A 25,407-nucleotide genomic window follows, 5' to 3' on the forward strand; every position below is an offset into this window, starting at 1 on the left:
TGTAAAATGTAAAAAAGGCACTAGTGCTGTTGTAAATTATTTAATACATATATTTAAGAATGAGAAAACTGAACCAAATGGAACAGAATCTAATATAAACTGTTAAGTAATAACAGTGAAGTATAGAATAGTATAAAATTTATACTATTTTATGTGTAAAAAACTGAGGGGAAGGTGAGAACTCTAAGAATATATACGCATATTCTTGTCTAGTTGTATAAAGTATCTCTGGAGGCATACACAAGAACATATTTATTAATCCCAAAGAGGGAAACCACTAGGTGGCTGGAGATCAGGGAAGAAGGAGGCTTTTTGTTCGATGTTCCTTTTGTTAAACTATGTGATTATATCACCTGTTCCCAAAAGTGAATAAAGCATTAAAAGTAAATAAGTAAGCAATACAAAGTTGCATTTAGAAATATAATCTCAGAAATAAAAGTTATAAAACAAACATACATGTATTTCCTACAACATCAATCATTAAAACTCCATGATTAAAAGGACAATGCTACAAGATCTTTCCTATCTAACTTCAGAGAAAGCAAAACTTACAGCTTCTTAGATTTTTTCTAAAATGCGAAAATGCTTAATTGTATTTTCTGACTGAATGAAACTTAATCAGAAAAGTATAAAAAAATTTAAAAATTATTCATAATGCCCATCACCCAGAGAAAGTCATTTTTGCTAATTATTCATTTTAATTAATGGGAACAATCCATTTCTAACTATTATTAGAGTTAGAAATTTCTAATTCTAATTCTAACTCATTTCTAATATTATTCCCTATACCTGTGCTATCTAGTCCAAACTGAAATATACTGTAAGTGTAAAATATACATTGGATTGTAAAGGCAATACAAAGAAAGAATATAAAATATCTCATGAATAATTTTTATATGATTACATACTAAAATGATAATACCTTGGGTAAACTAGGTTGAATAAAATGCATTTTTAAGTTAATTTCATGTCTCTTTTTTTACCTTTTTAATGTGGTCACTAAAAATTTTTAAATGTCTACATGACTCACATCCTACTTCTATTAGTCCAAAGTGCACTAGGGGTGCCTGAGAGGTTCAGTCAGTTAAGCAGCTGCCTTCTGCTCACGTCATGATTCTGGAGTTCCAGGATGGAACCGCGCATCCAGCTTCCCATTCAGCATGGTGTCTGCTTCTCCCTCTGACCCTCCTCTATCTCATGCTCTCTCTCTCTCAAATAAATGAATAAATAAATAAATTAAATAAATAAATAAATAAAATTTTAAAAGTTTAGAACTGCATTATACTATTTTACACATAGATCTCAGAAATTCTTCCAACTATTCACTGACACCTTCAATGTCCAGGTGACACTGTAAGGAAAATTCTCCCACCATTGGAGACAACAGCCACATTTACACATGAAGCTCTTTGAAGTAAGAAAAATAAATTTTAGAACCATGCAAAGGATATAAATTTCTGCTCTATCTAGTCATTTCTTCTCAAGGGTACAGGAGAAGTTTGAAATTCTGTCCTTGTTTTTTTTGATCCCTCCTCAGAAATTCTATCTTTAAATTCTCCAAAGGTCCTATCTGAAAATCTGACTCTGATTTTTTTGCTGAAACTGAATTCTCTCCAATAATTTCTCTGTATCTTAATTTCCATTCTCTACTCCCTCAACCCTTTCTTAAAATTTTTTTTTAATTTTTATTTATTTATGATAGTCACAGAGAGAGAGAGAGAGGCGCAGAGACACTGGCAGAGGGAGAAGCAGGCTCCATGCACCGGGAGCCCGACGTGGGATTCGATCCCGGGTCTCCAGGATTGCGCCCTGGGCCAAAGGCAGGCGCCAAACCGCTGCGCCACCCAGGGATCCCTCCCTCAACCCTTTCTCAAAGGAGCTTAATAGGAAGGAAGAGGATAAAGCTGACTTGAAAATGGTGAAGAAAACCTTTAAAACAATATTCACAAGTATCCAAGTATCCATAATACTTACTTCAGTTGTCTATTTAATTCTTCAACATAATTTTTCTGGTCTAATATGGCAGCAATTTGAACATTCCTAAAGAGGAGGAAAAGAAGCTTTGCATCAGTTGGAAAGGTATTTACTGGATGACCAAAAAAAAAAAATGCCTACATCATCTAAAATTGCTGTAAAACCATAATGGCAAAAAACATTATCTTGCCTTGAAAATAAAATTCAAGAATCTTTATAATGATGTAGCAGTAGGCTGTGTACTAATTACAACCCTTCTTAAGTCTAGTATTAGCAAGTAATCTAACAATACCATTAAAAAGTATGTACATGCACACGTTTTTTACTGAAGATTTTATTTATTTATTCATGAGAAATACAGAGAGAAAGAGGCAGAGACATAAGCAGAGGGAGAAGCAGGCTCTTTGCGGGATGCCTGATGTGGAACTCAATTCCAGGATCATGACCCAAGCCAAAGGCAAAGGCTCAACCACTGAGCCACTCAGGTGCCCCTATACAGACATTTTTAAAAGATTTTAATTTATTTGACAGAGAGAGAAAAAAAAGAACACAAGCAGAGGAGTTGTAGGCAGAGGGAGAGGGAGAAGCAGGCTCCCTGCTGGGCAGGAAGCCCAATGCAGGGCTTGACCCCAGGAACCTGAGATCATGATCTGAGCTGGAGGTAGATTCTTAACCAACTAAGCCACCCAGGCATCTCCATTAAAAAGTGTATTTATTTTTTTTAAAGAATTTTGATTTTTTAGAAATTTTTATTTATTTTTTAAAGATTTCATTTATTTATTCATGAGAGACACAGAGAGGAAGAGAGGCAGAGACACAGGCAGAGGGAGAAGCAGGCTCCATGCAGGGAGCCTGATGTGGACTCGATCCCAGGTCTCCAGGATCACGCCCTAGGCTGAAGGTGGCACTAAACCACTGAGCCACCCAGGCTGCCCTAAAAAGTGTATTTAAGAACTTTTTTGGGATGCCTTGGGTGGCTCAGCAGTTAAGCGTCTGACTTCAGCTCAGGAAGTGATCCTGGAATCCCAGGATTGAGTCCCACATCAGGTCAGGCTCCCTGCCTGGAGCCTGCTTCTCTCTCTGCCTGTGTCTCTGCCTCTCTCTGTGTATGTTTCTCATGAATAGATAAATAAAATCTTTAAAAAAAAAAAAAAAAGGGTCTAGGTTGAGGCGCCTGGATGACTCAGTGGCTGAGCCTGTCTTCGGCTCAGGTCGTTATCCCGGGGTCCTGGGATTGAGTCCTGCATCAGGCTCCCTGCAAAAAGCCTGCTTCTCCCTCTGCCTGTGTCCCTGTGTCTCTGCCTCTCTCTGTGTCTCTCATGAATAAATAAATGAAATCTTAAAAAAAAAAAAAAAGGGGGGGGGGGGAATCCCTGGGTGGCGCAGCGGTTTAGCGCCTGCCTTTGGCCCAGGGCGCAATCCTGGAGACCCAGGATCGAATCCCACGTCGGGCTCCCGGTGCATGGAGCCTGCTTCTCCCTCTGCCTGTGTCTCTGCCTCTCTCTCTCTCTCTGTGACTATCATAAATAAATAAAAATTAAAAAAAAAAAATGGATCTCGGTGCACTTGGGCAGCTCTGGTGGTTAAGCATCTGACTTTGGCTCAGGTCCTAACCTCAGGATCCTGGGATCAAGCTTGGCATCACGCTCCCTGCTCAGCAGGGAGTCTGCTCCTCTCTCTGACCCTCCCCCCACTTATAATCTCTCTCTCTTTTTCTCAAATAAATAAATAAAATATTTTTTAAAAAAGGGTCTCAGGAACTACATGTGTGATCAAAAGCCATACTTCATACTAAAGCCTCATTCAATGTGATTTTTGCTTTGTAAAACTTGTATGTGGAAGCTAAAACAAAACAAAACAGGAACTACACTCAAAAAGGGGAAATAAAAACTACATAATCAAAAAGAAAAATAAAAATACTACATTATCAGTAGATGGATCTCATGGTAATTGGTGAGGGCTACATAAAAAATACAACATGTGAAATAACTTATGAAATCATACCTTTCTTTATTTCCAATATCTTCTTCATTCTTTAAATACATGGAAAAATCAATCACTCCAACCTAAAGTAAATCATGCTGTTTTTAGTTAAAGGGGAGAAATATTAGAAGTACACTTAACATGCAACTGAATTTCATTCTTAATTTTTCTTTAGTGTTTAAGAGTTATAAACTGGATCCAAGAGGAACGGTGCAAACTAAAAATCACTCTGTATTTGGTATTAGTCACTTTCACTTACTTGTGAGTCTAAATCTTCTCCCTTTACACACAGGTTAGCATCTATCACATTCAGGCCAACCAGCAGCCCAACAATTACTGCTCCTTCTTCTTCCATCATTAGTGCATGATACTCATAAAATTCACTGTGGAAATTAATATAAAAACCTTAAAACACAAATTTACTTCAAACACTAAATTTTAAAATCTCAGCCCCATAATATAAACATAGAATCCATACAAATTTGGTCTCTTCAAATTAGCCTTTCTATATCTGAAGAATTTAAACTTTTTGAAATGTTAACATCCATATAGACAAGGTAAAAGAAAGGTACTGAAGGTGATGAAAGAGGAAAAAGGAACCTTGAGAGGAAGAAAAGAGAAGCAAAAATATATATATGAAAAGAAAAGAGGTATCACTGAGGCCTGGAATGTCTGTGACTCTCTGAAGACATAGTGACTGTCACTCATTTGATTACAGATCGAGTCCCATGTCAGGCTCCCTGCATGGAGCCTGCTTCTCCCACTGCCTGTGCCTCTGCCTTTCTCTCTCTTTCTCTGTGTCTCTCATGAATAAATAAATAAAATCTTAAAAAAAAAAAAAAAAAAAAGAATCTTGGGATGAAGACTAAGGCAGAGAATGAACATATGAATATTCCAAAGCCCATGTTCAAATCAGTGTATTTGACATGTATATTGTAGTTTTCTTAATAATCATCAATTAAAAATACTTAACGCAGATCTATATTCTAAAAAATATTCAAACAAGAGACTTGTGAAAGAAAAAGGACAGTCTAAAAACTAAGACTTGGGACGCCTGGGTGGCTCAGTAGTTGAACATCTGCCTTCGTCTCAGGGCGTGATCCCAGGATCCGGGAATGAGCCCCGTATCAGGCTCCTTGTGGGAAGCCTGCTTCTCCCTCTGCCTGTGTCTCTGCCTCTCTCTCTGTGTCTCACATGAATAAATAAAATCTTAAAAAAAAACCCAAACAACTAAGACTTGACAATTATGTATTCATAGAGCTAATTATCACTGTCTCATGTCTTCCTTAAGAAGTCCCATGTACATTATTTAATCACTTTAATTGACCTTCACAATATTATTGAGAAATTGCTGGAGCTTAAAGTATGGTCATTCTCATTTAACAGGTGGGAAAACCAAGGTATACAACCAAAGTCATAAGTTATTATCAAAAATGACCAGACTCTCCAGGACGTCAGAGAGGCACTCCATGAGAAAAAGGGCAAACGGAGAGACTGCTGTGGGCCACTCCCTTTAACAACAGATTACCATACTTTGAAAGTCGTAAACATCTGGCCTCCTTTCTACTTATTACAATATGAAGGCAATTTACTCAAGAAATTAATACTGAAAACAAAAGTTTCAATGGGGGTGTTATCACAGCTATGTTCACTATTACATTTTTCAAAAGGATGAATCCATTCTGTTAAATAAAAAGCTTCAAAGATAAACAATGAATGGTCCGTATGATGAGACTTATCCCTGAAATTGAGATATCTAAATCAGTGCATAGACCAGGCTATTTATAAACTCAACTTCCCATCAACCTCAGCACAATGTCAACTAACAATAACAAGTTAATGTTTTCCAGTCATCTTCACTGTGCCACTTAATTGTCAACACTCAATGGCCTTCAATTTATTTATTTTATTATTTTTTAAGGATTTTATTTATTTATTCATGAGAGACACACAGAGAGAGGCAGAGACATAGGCAGACGGAGAAGACTTGATCCCAGGACTCCAGGATCACGCCCTGAGCCGAAGGCAAAATGTTCAACACTGAGCCACCCAGGCGCTCCACTGGCCTTCAATTTAAACTGACAATTTAAAAAGTGCCCACAATACAGCCAAAGCTGTAGTTTGGACATCCAAAATCTAAAAAGAAACCTATTGGGGTGCCTGGGTGGTTCAGTTAGGTAAGCATCTAACTGCTGATTTCCACTCAGGTCATGATCTCAGGGTTGTGAGACTGAGCCCCGAGTGGGCTCCATGGTGGGCATAGAGTCTGCTTAGGATTCTTTCTCTGCTTCTGCCCCCAATCCCATCTTCCTCTCTAAAAAAATAAATAAAAAGAAACCTGTTGAATTAAGGCCCTAAATCCCAACACAAATTTTTACTCATATTCAACTGTAATTCAGGTAAAAAATGAAACTAGCTTAGAAATATAACATATAGGGATCCCTGGGTGGCACAGTGGTTTGGCGCCTGCCTTTGGCCTAGGGCGCGATCCTGGAGACCTGGGATCGAATCCCACATCGGGCTCCCGGTGCATGAAGCCTACTTCTTTCTCCCCCTGCCTATGTCTCTGCCTCTCTCTCTCTCTGTGACTATCATAAAAAAAAAAAAAAAAAAAAAAAAAAAAAAAAAAAAGGAATATAACATATAAATATAAATAAATCTCCCTCTTATTGGTCAATACAAAGCTTATGGTACTCATTTTTTAGGCTAGTTCATGATCCATGTTATGTCCCTACAAGATTTTCTCTCTCCTGTTGTTCTTCTTTTATTTTATACCATCTTACGGTATTCTATGTATGCTTTTGTACTACATCTGTAATTCTTTTTGGAAAACAGGATATAAATGAGATTTAAAAAATGGAAATGAACATGATTTAATCGTACTAACCTTAAGAGATCCCTCTGGATAATTAAGCAACGCAGGTAATCAGCCATTTTTTTTTGCATGAGGGCTAATCGAAGCCATGCTCTTGCACGACCCAGAGGGGTCCTAAAAAGCAAAACCAACAGGTCAGAAGACAGGCCCAGTCTATATATTATAAGAGACTACATATTCTCTCTCAGTCAAGGTCCATATTAATAAAGAAAAACTGCAATTTATCATAGTTTTGTCTTTGTTTCTATAGTTTGTTTCTACAGTTCAAAGCCAGTTCTTTGACCATGCAAAGCAGTTCCTGGAAGCTATTTAAGTCTCTAAGGTAAACCTGTACCTATAGGACATCTAGGTACCATTTTATGACTTGGATGAAATGAATCTCTAAATAGTAAGGATTATCTCTACATGAAATATTTTGACCGAATGGGCTTATCCCTCTAGAGATGAATATGCAAGGGGAGCCTGACTGGCTTAATCAATAGAGCATATGATTCTTGATCTCCAGGTTGTGAGTTCAAGACTCACACTGGGTGTGGAGGTTACTTAAAAAAAAAGTTTAAAAAAGGAAAAAAAGGATATGCAAAATTTATCAAATAAAGCAGTATGATGCCTTCAAAAAGTAACTGACATTATATCTGAATTTTAAAAATATAACAAAGCTAAGAAGGTACAACCTGGTAATCAAAAAGAGAAACCACCAGGATGCTTGTTATTTTTCAAATGTTTCTCTATGAGGTTGTCCTTAAAAAATTCAATCTCATACCTCTTTTCCAAGTTCCATCATTTAGTAAAAGTAAAGCAAGTTTTACAGAATATGTATGGTTTTTCAAAGAGAAAGATATCATTCACATTTTTATGTTTTCTTATACAAAGAACTTTTTGGCAGGTAGTGCGGGAGGAAAGTCAATCTTCACTACTAAACAGCTAACGAGCTTCTTATGGTTTAGCCATTTGAAGGAAAATTTTTTACTTTTAATGAGTTAAGCTTTTAAAAACAATATGAACATGTATTTTCATATTAAAATGACCAAATCTTATATTTCTTTTCTTTTCTTTTCTTTTCTTTTTAAAATAATCTCTACACCCAATGTGGGGCCTGAACTCACAACTCCGAGATAAAGAGTCATTATGCTTTACCGACTGAGCAAGCCAGGCACCCCTTCTTATATTTCTCTTTTGGAGAGTTATAATTCCCTATTTCTTCTGTCTTTGCTAAAAATCACTACACCTCTATGCCATTATAAGAAACATAAATATGGGGATCCCTGGGTGGCTCAGCGGTTTAGCGCCTGCCTTCGGCCCAGGGCGTGATCCTGGAGTCTCAGGATCGAGTCCCACATTGGGCTCCCTGCATGGAGCCTGCTTCTCCCTCTGCCTGTGTCTCTGCCTCTCTCTCTGCCTTTCATGAATAAATAAATAAAATCTTTAAAAAAATTTATTTATTAAAAAAAAGAAACATAAATATGAACATCACTTGCTATTTAACTCTAAAAACTAGGTCTGAGGGACATCTGGCTGGCTCAGTCAGGCATGCAACTCTTGATCTCAGTGTCATGAGTTTAAGCCGCACAATGGGTAGAGAGATTACTTACAAAAATAATAATAATAAATTTAATAAATTTTAAAACTTGGTTTGAAACCTGGCTCTGCCACTTATTAACTGTTAACTCCTCTGACCTTTATTTTTCAGTTCTATGCACTTATTATAATAATCTCTATCCTGTAAGACTGATGTAAGCACTAAATGAGATAATTCACATAAACCAATTATTTTATTACCCTGAGACAGTGCTTAATAAATAGTAGCCATTTACTTTTATCATTCAATTAAATCCAACTTGGAAATATTTGGATATTAACAACAAGAAAACATTATTATATTCCTTATAACATGTAAAACTCTCAATTATTAAGCTAAGAGAAAGCAAACTGATCTGACAGGCTATCTCATTCACAAGATTTATGATAAACTAAAGGAAAACATAAGAACTTGGCTTTATCATTTTAAATCTTTATTAAGCTTTTATAACATTTTACATACATTTGTGTAGTGAAATGGGCAGATGACACTATAGGTCCCAATTTTAAGAGAAAGAAAAGTAATTTGCACAAGCTCCATATATATAAATAGCTTATCTGAGAATTCAAATCTCCTGAGCCTTTGCCTTGGATTTAACCTAAATCAGTCTTCAACAAATAGTTACTGGTTGCCTACTAGCTTACTACTGCAAATTAGCTTAACACTCAGGAAATAGAAATGCATGATTGATACATCCTGTCTTAAAGGGACCTGTAGTTTCTTGAAATACAATGTAAAATCAGTGATACATAATAAAGGAGTGACTATAGTGATAAGGTATAAAAGAAAAAGCAGTTAATTCTTGCTAAAGGGACTAAGAGAAATTTCATAAAGAAAATGAAATTTGAGCTGAGCCATAAAGAAAGAACAGAATTTTATTAGAAGAGAATGGAAGAAGGCTACTAAGGCTGAGAGAAGATTAAGAGGGTGTGAACTACTTTTAAGGAACAGCAAATATACTTCTGTGGTTAGAAATGAACAAGAAATAAGATTACTTACTTAAGACCAGGTAAATCCCGAACACTGGCTCCTATTTCCTCCGCTTCTGGGTACAATTTCTCTACCAGTTCCAAAGGGCCCCAGATTGTTTTGTTATAACTCAAAAATGATTTTCTTACTGAAAAAAAAAAAGTATATATAATGCATACAACTTCAATATATAAAGTTGTAATAAGGGGATCCCTGGGTGGCTCAGCGGTTTGGCGCCTGCCTTTGGCCCAGGGTGTGATCCTGGAGTCCCGGGATCAAGTCCCACATCAGGCTCCCTGCATGGAGCCTGCTTCTCCCTCTGCCTGTGTCTCTGCCTCTCTCTGTGTCTATCATGAATAAATAAATAAATCTTTAAAAAAAAAAATAAAAACATAAAGTTGAAATAGCTACCTTTTAAATATTTAGTTTCAACGTTCCTTTTTTTTTTTTTTTTTTTTTAGTTTCAACATTCCTAATTTAAAATACACTTATTCAGAAACCTTCCTCTCCTATCACAACACAGCACTGTTGATCAGGAACCTGTTCATCAGGATCCTGGTATTTTTTTCTTATCAGAAATATGAAAAAAAAGAAAATAAACAAACATACACACATAAATATATCTTGGCCATTCTTCCCTATCAGAAATATGCAGGCACATAATCAAAGTAAAAAAAAACAACAGGCCTTATTCTTTACCAGTACCAAAAATTAAAATGCTGGCAGCCCTAGTAGTTTGATTTTTATCAGTTTATTAAATAAACCAAGGACAAATAAAAAGTTATTTCACTTTTTTAAAGATTTTATTTATTTGACAGAGGGGGAACAGCAGAAGGAGAGGGAGAAGCAGACTCTCCACTGAGCAGGGAGCAGGACTTGGGGCTCAAATCCGGGACCCGGATCATGACCTGAGCCAAAGGCAGACACTTGACTGAGCCACCCAGGCGTCCAGTTATTTTACTTTTAACATGAAAAATTGTGACTTTTTATTCTGAGAATTGGGTAATATAAAACCATGAAATCACTATACATTTCTTTCTTAATACTGACCAGATCTCCTGCAGATCAAGGGCACCTATTATATGTACCACTCAAGGACAATCACCAATCAAGGACAAGGTAGGCAATTTTCCCTTGGGGGGAAAAAATTAATCAGCACAATGTGGCTTCATAATGATTCATCAAGACAAGCCTATGATATGACTGTTAGGACATGCCTTATGACATTTTGTGAAGTAAAGGAAAATAAATTCAGAAAAAAAGCTTAAAATTGAACTATTTGGCCATCATTTAGCAAATTCCATTTCTGTAGCCTAAGGGAAAATAAAGATTTAGGTCACTGCTATTTTTTTTTAAATAGAAAGCTTTTCAAAAAGCAAATTAAAACTCAAGGTATGGGGCACCTGGGTGGCTCAGTCAGTTAAAAGTCTGCCTTCACTCAGGTCATGATCCCAGGGGCCTGGGATGGAACCAGCCATCAGGTTCCCTATCCAGTGAGGAGCCTGCTTCTCCTCCCTTGGCCTGCTGCTTCCCTTGCTTGTGCTCTAAGAAATAAATAAATGAAATCTTAAAAAATAAATAAATAAAACTGAAAGTATTAAAAAAATTAAAATTGAAAAAATCTTTTAAATGTTTTTAAAAATTAAAAAAACTAAAACAAAACAAAATCCTCCAGGTTGTTAGATCAGACTGGTGAGTTCCTGATGTATTGAAAAAAGCAGAAACGGATAGTATCAAGAGTAGGCAAAATGTGGGGAAACACACCTACATCCACTGACATTTGATAAAACCATGAAGCCTTCATAGAGGCCAGTTGCCTATATCCTTTGACCCAGTGATTCTACTCTGAGGAACCCTATCCTACAGAACAAGCATATAAACACATATATCCAAAACATGTTCTTAACAGCACAATTTTAATAGTAAAAAATTGGAAACAACCTAATGGTACATTAAGAGGAGGGCAATTAAGTAAGTTTTGGCACACATATACTATGCCATTATATAGAGCCATTAAAAATGTGACAAAGACCTCAACATAAATGGAAAGATCTCCAAACCATATCATTAATTTTTTTTTAAACAAAGTCACAGAATAATAATACTAGCATAATTCTATGCAGAGTAAAAAAAAAAAAAAAAAAAAAGGAAAAGAGCCTCAGAAGAATGACAAGAATTCCCTTTAGGGAGATGAATGGAAGACAATGAAGGAAATTGTTTTTGCTCTAGGTGCTTCTATGTTGTTTGATTCTTGTACAAAAAGAGTAGGTTTTACTATTATTTGTAATTTTTAAAAATTACTTTGTCTTTAACTAAAGAAATAGTGGAATCTAAAAAACAGAAACCAAATTCATAGGTACAGAACAGATTGATGCAGAGGCAGAGGGTGGGGGTAAAGGAAATGGGTAAGAAATATAAACTTTCGGAATCCCTGGGTGGCGCAGCGGTTTAGCGCCTGCCTTTGGCCCAGGGCGCCATCCTGGAGACCCAGGATCGAATCCCACGTCAGGCTCCCGGTGCATGAAGCCTGCTTCTCCCTCTGCCTGTGTCTCTGCCTCTCTCTCTCACTGTGTGCCTATCATAAATAAATAAAATTTAAAAAAATAAAAATAAAAAAAATAAACTTTCAGTTATAAAATAAGACATAGGGATGTAATATACAGCATGATGACTACAGTTAATAGTATTGTGTATTTGTAAGTTGCTAAGAGTGTAAATCTTAAAAGTTCATAATAAGAAAAAATAATTTTAACTATGTATGTGCATGGATATCAATTAGACAGTATGGTGATCATTCCACAATACATAAAAATATCAAATCATTATGTTGTGCACCTGAAACTAATGTATTAATTATATCTCAGCTAAAATTTTTAACAAACAAAAAGAGAAATGAATACTTTAATAACATCACATAATTTCTCAAATTTTTAAAAATTATTATTTATTTATTTTAATTTGTTTTTATTGAAGTTCTATTTGCAAGTTTCTTTTTTTTTTTAATTTTTATTTATTTATGATAGTCACACAGAGAGAGAGAGAGAGAGAGAGGCAGAGACATAGGCAGAGGGAGAAGCAGGCTCCATGCACCGGCAGCCCGACACGGGACTCGATCCCGGATCTCCAGGATCGCGCCCTGGGCCAAAGGCAGGCGCCAAACTGCTGCACCACCCAGGGATCCCTATTTGCAAGTTTCTTAAATTTTGATGCCAAGGCTCCTTTGGCAGTACATTTTATTAAAATTTGAAGTACATTTTTTAAAAACCATGTTTATGTAAATCTCCTCTTGTGCTGTTTACATTTACCCCCATTTTCATGTACCTTAGTCAGAATGTCTAGGCCTTCCCAACTTAGCCAGGTTTCTAGTATACCCATAAGGAACCAAGTTTCTTTTAGCTTTGTAATAGTCAAGTTAGTATAAACTCTTACATAGCCCTTCACATAGCTGATCAGAAGCACTAAAGACCAAAATACCAACAACTGTTATTACAATAAGTAAAAGAACAGTTATTATACTATGTATATTAAATAGCTAAATCTAATATAAACTTTTTACATGATGATAAACCAGTATTAACTGTACAGATGAAAATATCCAATATTATCATAATTTCCAGGGAGCGTTCACTTTCCTACAATAATCCAGTCCAGAAGATAACCTTTCTAGATACGTGCCAGGGTGCCAAGAGGCTCAAACTAGTAATAAGACTTCATATTGGAGTCACTAAGCTTAAAAATTTTTAAATAACTATAACTTCCTAGAAAATAGAAATCAGTTCAGAGTATATTGAAAGAAATGAAAAATCAAATTTTTTTTTCAAATGTTTTTACAAAACACTAACAAGGCATTTTCTGAAGACAATTAGAAAACATAAAGCAGTAGGCTGTTTTCTCCCAAAACCAACCCACCCAGTATTTTTTTTTTTTTTTTAAGATTTTATTTATTCATCAGAGACAGGCAGAGGGAGAAGCAGGCTCCATGCAGGAAGCCCGATGTGGGACTCGATCCCAGGGCCCCCTGGATCACACCCTGAACCAAAGGCAGACGAGACACTCAACCGCTGAGCCACCCAGGCGTCCCCCACCCAGTATTTTTAAACATAAAGTAACAATAATTATGGCCTCAACAAATATCACATTTTCAAGGATGTTTAAGATGGAAATGGGGGGATTTTAAATTTAATTAGTTTTTTTAAAATCTCATGATACCTTTAAGACCGTGTTTCAGACAATGTTCCATAACAACAAAGAACTGCTGCAAGGGAGGATAGTCAGAATCCAAAGTGCGGCCAAAGCTTAGAGCAGATTCAATGAGTCCTTTGATACTCAATTTAGCCATGTTTAACAAGTTTGCTCTCTCTACAGCTGTGGGGTCTTTTGTAGCTGAAAGCACAAGAAAGGAGATCAACATCATTTGCAAGACATGACACTGAAAAATACACAAACCCTTTCATTCCCCTTATAAAACCAACAATGATTTGTTTTTCCTTGGTTGACAAATTAGTCTCCCTAACTAATCCACACCCCTAGGTTAACTTCCCTTTAGGTCTCTCTCACACATACCAGAGAACACTACCATGTCCACCCCAAAGTTTATGAATTATTCTCAAGATCGTGCAACTTGGTTCTTTTCTGGTATTTGTTTTACTTTAGTGGTACGTCTTCAGAGATAATGAGTTTGTTTTTTTTTTTTTTAAATGATGTTTTGTGTAGATAAGTTTGGAGTAATAAACAACATATCTAAGAGTTTCATGAAAAGGTAGACAGCAGGCATGGTCTACGGATAAATCACAAAGCAAAAAATGTTCAGAATAAATTGGCAGTAAAAGGTAGCTACAATGCTAAGATTATGATATCATCCATAAACATGATAAATAAAAACACACCAAAAAATAAGGGAATACAGGAGAAGCCATTCAATTCTTTCATTCGTTTTTTTTTTTTAAGTTCCTTTTTAAAGATTGTATTTATTTATTTAATAGAGAGAGAAAAAGAGAGCACAAGCAGAGGGAGCAGGAGGGAGAGGGAGAAGCAGGCTCCCTGCTGAAGAGGGAGCCTGATGTGGGTCCCAATTCCCAGGACCCTGGGATCTTGATCTGAGCTCAAGCAGACACTTACTTAACTGCGCCACCCAAGTGCCCCTCTTTCGCTCATTTTAACCCTCTTTCCATCTTGTTTTTTCATCGCAACTGTAATTCTGTATTGCATAACACCTTTATTTTCCCAGAGGAAATAAAAACAGCCGTTTCACAGTTAAGTTCCCTACCCTTCCACACAGCTGATTTAGTCAAAAACTAAGTTAACGGATCCACTTTAAAATAAAGGAAAAACTTGGGGATCCCTGGGTGGCTCAGCAGTTTAGCGCCTGCCTTCCGCCCAGGGAGTGATCCTGAAGTCCCGGGATCGAGTCCCAGGATTGAGTCCAGCATCAGGCTCCCTGCACGGAGCCTGCTTCTCCCTCTGCCTGTGTCTCTTCTGTCTCTCTCTCGTGAATAAATAAATAAAATATTTAAAATAAGTAAGTAAATAAATAACTGATTTGTAATTGATTATTTTCAATTCACAAAAATCTATTTTTTCTCTTTCCCACAAATTTCATCCCTAGTTAACCTAGAAATTTGGATGTCATAAATCTCTGGCAAATTTACTAGTCTCAGTGAACCAGTTTTTCCCTCACTAAACAAAAGTCCAGGATTCCCAACGATCTAGCATTCGAGTTCTCAGCTGATAGCTAAGGGCGAAGCCTGAAACGGAATCCCAGGATCTAAAAAAAAAAATGCGAACAGCCACAACTGCTATGAGCAAGCTACCTGGTGGAAAATCTGCACACACATCATTCCTTCAAATCCGCATGGTGGTACAATTCTCCCTTTTTTGGGGGGCGGGGAGGGGACCCTTGGATGTTTCATAATCTGTACTAATTCTCATTTTTCTTAACGGTGCCCATCACGGTCTGTGACTCGCGATGCGACGAGCAGACAAAGGGCGCATCTGCAGCGGCTCCCAGGCAGGTCGGGGCTGGGGGCTGGCAGCAGCTTCGCCCCCGCGGCGATTACCCTCGGGCCGCGCCCCGCCCAGGCTCGCAGAGGTGTCTCGCGGGCTGCAGCCCCGACAAGGCCAAAGGCCAGTCCCCGCATCTCGCCCGGGCCTGGGGCCCCCTCCCGCCTCCCTTCCTCCGCGCACCAAGGCTCCCCAGAGGGCCCGGGCGCGCAAGGACCCCCCGCGCAGGGCTCACCCGGGGTCCCGCGCCGCATCGCTGCACCTCTCCCGCCCGCGGCGTCAGGCACCCAGGCCAAAACCTGAGGCGCGTCTTCCCTCCGCCACCCCCAAACCTGAAAAGTCATCGCCCGTCCCCGACTGTTCCACCGACCCGGGAGCAGCCCCCCGGCCGGCCCGGTCTTCGCCCCTTGGAAGCCGTCGGACCTCGAGCCCTCGGCCATTAGGCCGTAGAACCCGGGCGGAGACCTGAGGGAATCGGGGGCGGCCGCGCGTTGCCATGGCGACCCCGGGCGCCCCCGCCCAGCCCCGGCCCCGGCCCCCGGTTCGGGCCCCAGTTGCGCCCCGGGGCCTCGATGCCCACCACCACCCCCTCTCCTCGCCCGGCCGCGGCCTTCAGCCTGGGACGGAGAGCCCAGGGTCGGCTCTTGGTCCGCTCCCCTTACCCATGGCGGCGGCGGCGCGGTCTCGGGCGGGGACGCCCTGGGCCCCGCCAGCAGTTCCCCTCAGGCGCGCGGCGGCCGCCAGGGCGTCTGCCAGCAGGCCCGCCGCGGCCCACAGCGCTCCCGGCGGCGGGAGGACGTCCGGGCGGTCCCGCGACGCCGCGAGCGGGGCGGGGGTCCGTGGGGCCTGCAGCCGGCAGGAAACGGACCTGCCCTCGCCAGGCCTCCTCGCGTCCAGCCGGACCGGAAGGAGGAGGAAGAGCGGCGTGAGGGAGACGGCGCGACTGAGGAGCCGGGCGGGCCCCTGGGCGGACCGCGGGCCTCGCAGCCGGGGCTTGGCCAGCGCGCCGGGCCGCTCGGCCGGGGTGTGGGCCACGTGCAGACGCCTCCAGCCGCGCGGCGGCCGGGTTCCTCGGACGCAGCGGCCACTTCCCTTCACGCCTCACAGGCTCCTCGGGGAGCCAGGAGGCAGAGATCCGCTGGAACTAGGCAGCCCAGGCACGACTTCTGACAGTAAATACACCAGCTATGGGAAGGGCCGCACTTAGCAAGGGACACGGATGTAGAGATGGAGCTGGGTTTTTTTCTCATTTCAGGCAGAAGAAAACCCGCATGGTCAGAGGGCACTAGGTGACATCGGTTTAGGACAAGTAAGCTATTACCTCAGTTAGCAATTGTTAAGGCAGTGGCTGAGCTAGAAAGACGGATGTATTTCATGAAAATTGGGCTGTTTTTCTCTTGATCAGTATAGAATTAGGTTTTAGTATTTTATAGTTATAAAATACTATAGTATTAGGTTTATACTATATTATACATTATAGTATTAGGTTTCTTCACTGTGAGATATTCATGCATGGAGAAGAAAGTATCAAACGTCTACACAAAGTCCAGAGCACACTCTGAATGTGCACACACAGCTGCTAGGTCTTTGCACAAGGTCATCTTTACTAGGTCGTAGAGCGAGGTTAACATAATTATAAAGCAGGTTCAGGATTTCAGACTCCGTGGCATTTCACCACGTGATTAACGTGGCCTCTTACCAGACAAGACAGAAGATAACCGGGTAGGAAGTTATGGAACCAAACAAGAAGCTAGTGTGTGAGTGCGCCCTTGAGATAAGGCCTCCTTCTTGTCAGGGTCATCTCCGGCACTTACTGCTTATTATGTCTGAGCCGTGAAGGATCTCAGTTCTGTTCCGAGATTGTCATGCGGAACCTTCAGCAGCAGCTGCCTTTTTAAGTGGTCAGACATAGCGGGTCAGTGTCTGAGGAGGCTGACGGTTTGCTGCCAAAATCCTCCCGTTGTTAGTTTTTAAAGATTTTATTTATTGCTTCATGAGAGACAGAGAGAGGCAGAGACATAAGCAGAGGAAGAAGCAGGCTCCCTCCGGGAAACCGATGCAGGACTGGATTCCAGGACTTCGGAATCACCTGAGCCAAAGACAGATGCTTAACCATTGAGCCACCCAGGTGCCCCAGGGACCCCCAATCCACCTCCTTTTAAAGGGATTTAATCAGTCTCGGCCCCTACAGACCTCTTCTGGTTCTGCTTGTTATCAGTTTTGGGGTATGGTCAGCTGGGGTTGGTCTTGGTGGATACCTGATTAATGCAGTACCCTTAACTGCTTGCGTCATTGCTTGACACAGGCCCCTGCCTGACATAAGTGAGACTCCCATTTGCTCTCTACATACAGTTTTAAAAATCATTATAAAGTGAACTGGGTGACTGCCACCAGATCAACTAAGCACAGGATAGACTCATTCTCCCCGGGAACTGCCCCTAGCCACCATTCACCATCCCCCAGAGAAATACTCTTCTGGCTTTTATGAGAATTCCTTGCTTTTCTGTTTTCTACCTCACAAGTATGTGCCCCTAAACCATGTAGTTTATTGTTGCCTGTTGATAAACGTTTCACAAATGGAGTAACAGTAAAAATTTTGTTACTTGTTCAACATCATCCATGTCCAAGAGAAGTTCCAGGTTGGGGTGTTTCCAAATTGTGCATGTCCTTATGTCAATGTCCAAGAGCGTTGTTAGGGCATATAATTAGGCATAGAATAACTGAAAATAAGATATGCCTTTCTTTAAATTTATGGGCGGGGCGCCTGGGTGGCTCATTTGGTTAAGCATCCTACTTTTGACTTTGGCTCAGGTCACGATGGCAGGATCCTGAGATCTAGCACCCTGTCCTTGGGCTCTGCACTCAGCAGGGAGTGTGCTTGAGATTCCCTCTCTTCCCTCTGCCCCTCTCCCTGCTCATTAGCTCTTTAAAATAAATAAATCCTTAAAAATAAATAAATGCAAGGCAAACTTTTCAAAACTTTTCTCAAAATGTACTCTCATATCAGCAGTATGGTTTTTCTGTTGTTCCATGTTCATTCTAATGCTTGGAATTGTGAGAATCTCTTCATTTTTTTGGCCAATCTTCTGGGGGATTATAGGATGGGTCTATTTTGTATAGATCTCATTACTAATGATGCTGAGCACTTTCCCCATGTTTTAATATTTGGAGTCTCTATGCAAAAAAACTGTTCAGGTCTTTAGCCTATTTTTCTATTGCCTTATCTTTTTCTTACTGGCCTATATACATTACCTAATATTCTACATACTAGTTTGGTGTCAGTAATGTGTCGCCATTTTCTGGCTAATATTTTCCCTCTTTATGGAGACCTTTGATAAATATAAATTCTTACTTTTCTTGTAGTTGAATTTATGGTTTAAAAACTAAAAACTACTGAATTCTACATTTAATTTAAAAACGTTTTGGGTGCAGCTGGGTGGCTCAGTGGTTGAGTGTCTGCCTTCGGCTCAGGGTGTGATCCTGGGGTCCTAGGATCGAGTCCCACATCAGGGTCACCATAGAGAGCCTGCTTCTCCCTCTGCCTGTGTGTTTCTGCCTCTCTCTCTGTGTCTCTCATGAAGAAATAAATAAAATCTTTTAAAATAAATAAATAAATAATTTAAAAAGAGGAATTTACAAAGATTTAAATTTCATATTTAGGTCTCTTAATTGCACCCAGAATTGATTTTAATGAATGGTGTGGAACAGGATCAAATTTCATTTTTTCCATATGTATAGCCAACTATCGCATTATCTTTTCACCACTGATTTTCCATGCCCCCTCTAGTGTGAATGAGCATGTAATTGTACAGTTCCTAGGCCTTTTCATTTTCAAAACCACCCCATGAGAATGGAACTGTCTCCATCTTGCAGATTAAAATAACTTCTGAAAGGTTCAATAACTTCAGAAAACTTCATTTACTACTTGAAAAAAAATGCTAGACAACTGTGAATCATTATTCAAGATTTTTTTTAAAAGATTTTATATATTTATTCATGAGAGAGAGAGGCAGAGACACAGGCAGAGGGAGAAGCAGGCTCCATGCAGAGAGCCCGACATGGGTCTCCTTGGGCTGAAGGCGGCGCCAAACCGCTGAGCCACCCGGGCTGCCCTTATTCAAGATTAATAACTGACACATACAGGTCTAAAAGTAGAAAACTATTTAATAAAAACTGCAAGTAATTTTTAAAAACATGAGGTAGAAGCAACAATTTTAACATATTTAACATTCATTTAAACAAAGAAAAAACAACTTTGAAAGAGATGACCCCTCCCAAAGACTGATACACTGAGGTAAAATTGGTCAGGAAGGAAGGGAGGGAGGGAGGGAAGGAGTGAGGAAGGGAGGAAAAGAGAAGGAAGGAAGGAAGGAAGGAAGGAAAGGAAGGAAGGAAGGAAGGAAGGGAAAGATGAAAGAGAGAGAGAGAGAGACGAAGAAGAACGAAACAGACAGAAAGACAGAAAGCATCCAGCAAGACAAGAAGACAGAACGAAAGAACAGAAGGAAAGGAAAGGAAAGGAAAGGAAAGGAAAGGAAAGGAAAGGAAAGGAAAGGAAAGGAAAGGAAAAGAAAAGAAAAGAAAAGAAAAAGAAAAAGAAAAAGAAAAAGAAAAAGAGAAAAATTGATCTGAGTCTCCAAGATCACACCTTGGGCTGAAGGTGGTGCTAAACTGCTGACCCACCTGGGCTGCCTGGGACATACCTTTTTAATTTGCCATCAGTTTAGCAAATAAAATTTCTCAAAGGAAAGAATTATTTTCTTTTATATCAAAGTCTACTATAGAATACCGAATACAAAATAACAAGTGAGAAAGGGGGAATCAGAAATTAATTGGAAATAATTTATAAGTAATAATTTAAAAGCCTAAAAGGTTTATTTTATTAAAGATTTTATTTATTTATTCATGAGAATACACAGAGAGGAGAGAGAAAGGCAGAGGGAGAAGCAGGCTCCATGCAGGGAGCTGGACATGGAACTCGATCCCGGGACCCCAAGATCACGCCCTGGGCTGTAGGCGGCGCTAAACCGCTGAGCCACCGGGGCCGCCCTAAAAGCCTAGGTTTAAAGTGAAAATGTATATTATACCAAAAACCAACAGGGGAAAAACCCAACGAAATGGTCTTTGAATCACAGATCTCAAAACACAGAAAAGAATCACACCCGTGTTTCTCATCATCACAAGATTGTGCTCAAGTGATAAAGACAAATCAATTTTCTTTACCTAATCTCTTAAACAAACAAAATGATAAAAATCTACAAAATCAAATCAGTATTGAAATTTTAAAGTTCCTCAGATCCAAAAGTTAATCTATCATTAAAGCTGGTAAAAACTTATCAAACTCTTTCTAGCTCACACAAAAACACAAAGTATCTATAAAACAGACTTTTCAGTTTTGGGTACACCTGTACTGAAAAAATTTAATAGTGTGTTAAATTTTACACAGTGATAGAACTGTGTTTAACTAGATTATACCAAAAAAATAAATAAATAAAATAAAAAACTGGAACTCTCAACAGAGAACATTTATATCATTTCATTTCCTTGGGATAAAAATGATCTTCACAATCAAACCAGGCACTGCTTTCACAGCATATCCAAATTGCAAATAACAGGTAATATTTAGAGGAGATAACTATGCCAGTATGAGAAATCAAGGAAAACAATGCTTTATCTTCCTTGAAAATCACCCAATACATGACAAAGACTTTCATGTTCCTCTGATGGAAGATCCATGATGTAAAATAAATTAAGGAAGATATACTTAACACAAAATGGAATTACACAAAAACATTTATGACATTATTTAATATTTTGTAATTTGATTTACAAGACTGCTAAAAAATATTTTATGGCATTCTGTGGATAATAATGTACTTAAACCATAAAGTTTACATATCTTAGCCTAAGACCTCCAAGTAATTTTTTAAAATGATTTTTAATCATTATCTACAATATGACAAAGAATAACTCCATTTTTTTCAATTCTCTTAATTTTTAAAAAAATTTTAATGCTTTGTCCTAGATTAAAGGAAAAAAAAGATTATAAATTGGGGTGAGAAGAACCAGAAGGCGTAACCACTTTTCCCAGGTGTGTTCTAGGAAGCATGTACCCTGCTCCTAGGGCACAGATCACTTTCTCACTTCACAAACTATCCTTTTCCATTCACCTTCATTATTTCACTTTTTGCTTAAGATTACTTCCTGTGAATTGTTTTCTTTTTCCTTTGTAGAATCAGGTCTTTGAAATGTGCCTATGGAAAGCACAGGGCACTAAGTTTTAATTTATATAAGCTCATAAATAGAATACTTACAATAGCACAGATGTGATCATATACAACACAAAAAGGATATTAATTTTTCTGAGTTTAGATGATGAAGTAACTTCCCCAAAGGAGGATAGCGGTTTAATGAGGGCACACATCCCAGGAGAATCAGTTTATGTTTGGCTCTGGTTATAGCAACATTAAGACGTCGCCAATCTTTCAGGAGTTCACCAATCTGAAAGAAAGAATTTTCAGTTATTTGGGTTTTCTTATACATTTAAGTTTGTTCTGGCAAAGAACACAGTTTGTTGTGAACTATTTTCCTACTTTAAGCATATATTCCAAAAAAGATCCACTGACACATTTAAAATTCTATGGATACGGCAGCCCGGGTGGCTCAGCGGTTTAGCACCTGCCTTCGGCCCAGAGCAAGATCCTGGGGTCCTGGGATCAAGTCCCGCGTCGGGCTCCCTGCATGGAGCCTGCTTCTCCCTTTGCCTGTGTCTCTGCTCCCCACCCCCCACCTCTCTCTCTCTCTCTGTCTCTCATGAATAAATTAAAAAAAAAAAAAAAAACTTGTAATAGCCTTAGACTCAGGGGAGTGGTTAAATATACCATCACACACACACACACACACACACACACACACACACATATATACATACAATAGAAAACTATGGAACTGTAAGAACACAATCAAGTCTCTGTGTGATGACATGGAAAGATCTCCAAGCTATTTTATTTTATTTTTTTTTAATTTTTATTTATTTATGATAGTCACAGAGAGAGAGAGAGGCAGAGACACAGGCAGAGGGAGAAGCAGGCTCCATGCACCGGGAGCCCGACGTGGGATTCCATCCCGGGTCTCCAGGATCGCGCCCTGGGCCAAAGGCAGGCGCCAAACCGCTATGCCACCCAGGGATCCCTCCAAGCTATTTTATTAAGAAAAAAGCAGAGTCCATTAGAGTGTATATATTACCTCCTTTGTAAAAAAAACAAAACAAAAAAAAAAACAGGTAAATATGAATAATGATTCATGTCTGTTTGTCTATGCCTAAAGGAATTATATAGGTTACTGAAAAAAACACAAATTGTATACAACTCAACACCAAAAAAACTGAATAATCCAATTAAAAAATGAGAAGACATGAACAGACATTTCTCTGAAGAAAACACATGAAAAAAACATTAATTATTAAGGAATGCAAATCAAAACCACAATGAGAACTTACCTCACACCTGACAGAATGGCAAAAATAAAAAAACCCAGAAACAAATGCTGACAAAGATGTAGGGAAAAGGAACCCCCGTGCTTCGTCGAGGGAATGCAAACTAGTGCAGCCACTATGGAAAACAGTATAGGGGTTCCTCAAAAAATTAAAAATAGGGATCCCTGGGTGGCGCAGCGGTTTGGCGCCTGCCTTTGGCCCAGGGCGCGATCCTGGAGACCCGGGATCGAGTCCCACATCGGGTTCCCGGTGCATGGAGCCTGCTTCTCCCTCTGCCTATGTCTTTGCCTCTTTCTCTCTCTCTCTCTGTGACTATCATAAATAAATAAAAATTTAAATAAAAAAAAAATTAAAAATAGAATTACCATATGATTCAGTAATTTTACTACTGGGCATTTACCCAATGAATACAAAAACATCAATTCAAAAGGATGGGATGCCTGGGTGACTCAGTGGTTGAGCATTGGCCTTTGGCTCAGGGTGTGATCCCAGGGTCCTGGGATCAAGACCCACATCAGGTTCCAGGTTCATGCTTCTCCCTCTGCCTGTGTCTCTGCCTCTCTTCTGTGTGTGTCTCTCATGAATAAATAAATAAAATCCCTAGGGGTGCCTGGGTGGCTTAGTTGGTTAAACATCTGCCTTCAACTCAGGTCATGATCCTGGGGTCCTGGGATCGAGCCCCACGTTGGGGTCCCTGCTCAGTGGGAAGTCTGCTTCTCCCTCTCTTTCTGCCCTTTCCCTGATGTTCTCTTATTTTTTCTCTCTCAAATAAATACATTAAAAGAAAATCTTAAAAAAAAAAAATCCAAAAACCAAACCAAATCAAAAAACCACAAAAGGATGTACACACCCCATGTTTACTGCAGTATTATTTACAATAGCCAAATTTTAGAAGCAGCCCAAGTGTCCAACCACAGATAAATGAATAAAGATGTGGTACATATAAATAATGGAATATTACTCAGCCATAAGAAAAAATGAAATCTTGCAAATGCAACAACATGGATGGATCTAATGGGTATAAGACTAACTGAAATAAGTCAAAGAAAGATAAATACCATATAATTTCACTCATGTGGAATTTAAGAAACAAAACAAATGAACAAAGAAAAAATTCAAACCAAAAAATGGACTCTTAACTATAGAGAACAAACTGATGATTACCAGAGGGAAGGTGAGTAGGAGAATGGGTGAAATTGGTGAAGGGGATTTAGAGTACACTTATCATGATGAGCCCGGAGTACAGAATTTTTTAATCACTGTATTATATACCTGAAACTAACACTGTATATTAATTATAATGAAATTAAAATTAAAAAGAAAAAACACCAAATTGTGATTATCTGTGAGGGTAAGAACTGAGTAGAAGAGGACCTGGGTAGCAAGGAGACTTCTTGCTACATATATTTTTTAGGACCATATAGAAGGTATCACATAATAGAGAAAAATGAAGCAAAAATAGGTAAAAATGCAAAAAACAAAATGAAATTGTATATAAAATCAAAAGTATATCTAAGGAAGCCTCTATTTGTTTAAAATGCCCCAAACATAACAGCCAAAAGGTAGAAGCAACCCAAATGTCCACTGATAGATGAATAAACAAAGTGTGCCATATACATGCAATGGAGTATCATTCAGCCTTAAAAGGTATAAAATTCTGATACATATTAGAACACAGATGAATCTTGGGGACACCATGCTGAATGAAACAAGCCAATTACAAAAGATAAAAAAGGGATCCCTGGGTGGCGCAGCGGTTTGGCGCCTGCCTTTGGCCCAGGGCGCGATCCTGGAGACCCAGGATCGAATCCCACATCGGGCTCCCGGTGCATGGAGCCTGCTTCTCCCTCTGCCTGTGTCTCTGCCTCTCTCTCTCTCTCTGTGTGACTATCATAAATAAATAAAAATTAAAAAAAAAAAAAAAAAAAAGATCAAATACCAGGCACCTGGATGACTCAGTGGGTTAAGCATCTGCCTTTGGCTCAGGTCATGATCCTGAGGTCCCAGGATCAAGTCCTGCATTGGGTTCCCTGCTCAGCAGGGTGTCTGCTTCTCTGTCTCGTCTCTGCTTGTGCTCTCTCTTGCTATCTCTCTCTTACAAATAAACCATATAATTCCACTTATATGAGATAACTAGTCAAATTGAAAGACAGAAAGCAGAATGGTGGTTGCCAGGGACTAGAGGGAGAGGGAACTGGAGAGTTGTTATTCATGGGTATAGTTTCAGTTTTGCAAAATGAAAAAGTTCAAAACATCTGCTGCACAACACTGTGCATACACTTAACACCACTGAACTGTATACTTAAAAACAGCGATGATTTTAAATCTTATATTACATGGGTTTTTTACCACAACCTGAAAAAAAAGAAAAGAAAAAAAAATGTCCCAAACAAATCAGCAGAAAATTACAGTGAAGGGGTGCCAGGGTGGCTCAGTCAGTTAATAAGCATCTGCCTTTGGCTCAGGTCATGATCCCAGAGTCCAGGATCAAGCCCCACATCGGGCTTTCTGCTCCACTGGGAGCCTGCTTCT

At 39.3% G+C, this 25,407-nt stretch overlaps 2 protein-coding genes across 10 annotated transcripts in view; both read right to left on the reverse strand.

Annotated features, from left to right (window-relative positions):
* RUFY2 (RUN and FYVE domain containing 2) overlaps positions 1 to 16,160 on the reverse strand; it is a 51,996-nt gene extending 35,836 nt beyond the window's left edge. For 6 of the 9 annotated variants that reach the window (XM_038534112.1, XM_038534117.1, XM_038534114.1 and 3 more), the window contains exons 1-7: positions 15,713 to 15,893; positions 13,590 to 13,763; positions 9,411 to 9,528; positions 6,845 to 6,946; positions 4,217 to 4,340; positions 3,979 to 4,040; positions 1,975 to 2,040 (exon numbers count right to left, since the gene is read on the reverse strand). In XM_038534112.1, coding sequence (XP_038390040.1) covers positions 1,975 to 2,040; positions 3,979 to 4,040; positions 4,217 to 4,340; positions 6,845 to 6,946; positions 9,411 to 9,528; positions 13,590 to 13,763; positions 15,713 to 15,878 — 812 coding nt within the window. In that variant the 5' untranslated portion in view covers positions 15,879 to 15,893. Of the gene's footprint in view, positions 1 to 1,974; positions 2,041 to 3,978; positions 4,041 to 4,216; positions 4,341 to 6,844; positions 6,947 to 9,410; positions 9,529 to 13,589; positions 13,764 to 15,615; positions 15,894 to 16,042 lie in introns of those variants that run through there. The other 3 variants (XM_038534116.1, XM_038534115.1, XM_038534113.1) reach the window with 3 other exon arrangements.
* A 3,839-nt stretch (positions 16,161 to 19,999) lies between these two features.
* Positions 20,000 to 25,407, reverse strand: part of DNA2 (DNA replication helicase/nuclease 2) — a 57,854-nt gene continuing 52,446 nt past the window's right edge. The window contains exons 20-21 of the mRNA XM_038534133.1: positions 21,735 to 21,881; positions 20,000 to 21,119 (exon numbers count right to left, since the gene is read on the reverse strand). Coding sequence (XP_038390061.1) covers positions 21,051 to 21,119; positions 21,735 to 21,881 — 216 coding nt within the window. The 3' untranslated portion in view covers positions 20,000 to 21,050. The remainder of the gene's footprint in view (positions 21,120 to 21,734; positions 21,882 to 25,407) is intronic.

The sequence above is a fragment of the Canis lupus genome, chromosome 4 (assembly GCF_011100685.1).
Source record: "Canis lupus familiaris isolate Mischka breed German Shepherd chromosome 4, alternate assembly UU_Cfam_GSD_1.0, whole genome shotgun sequence".
In the NCBI taxonomy this organism is placed as follows: Eukaryota; Metazoa; Chordata; class Mammalia; order Carnivora; family Canidae; genus Canis; species Canis lupus.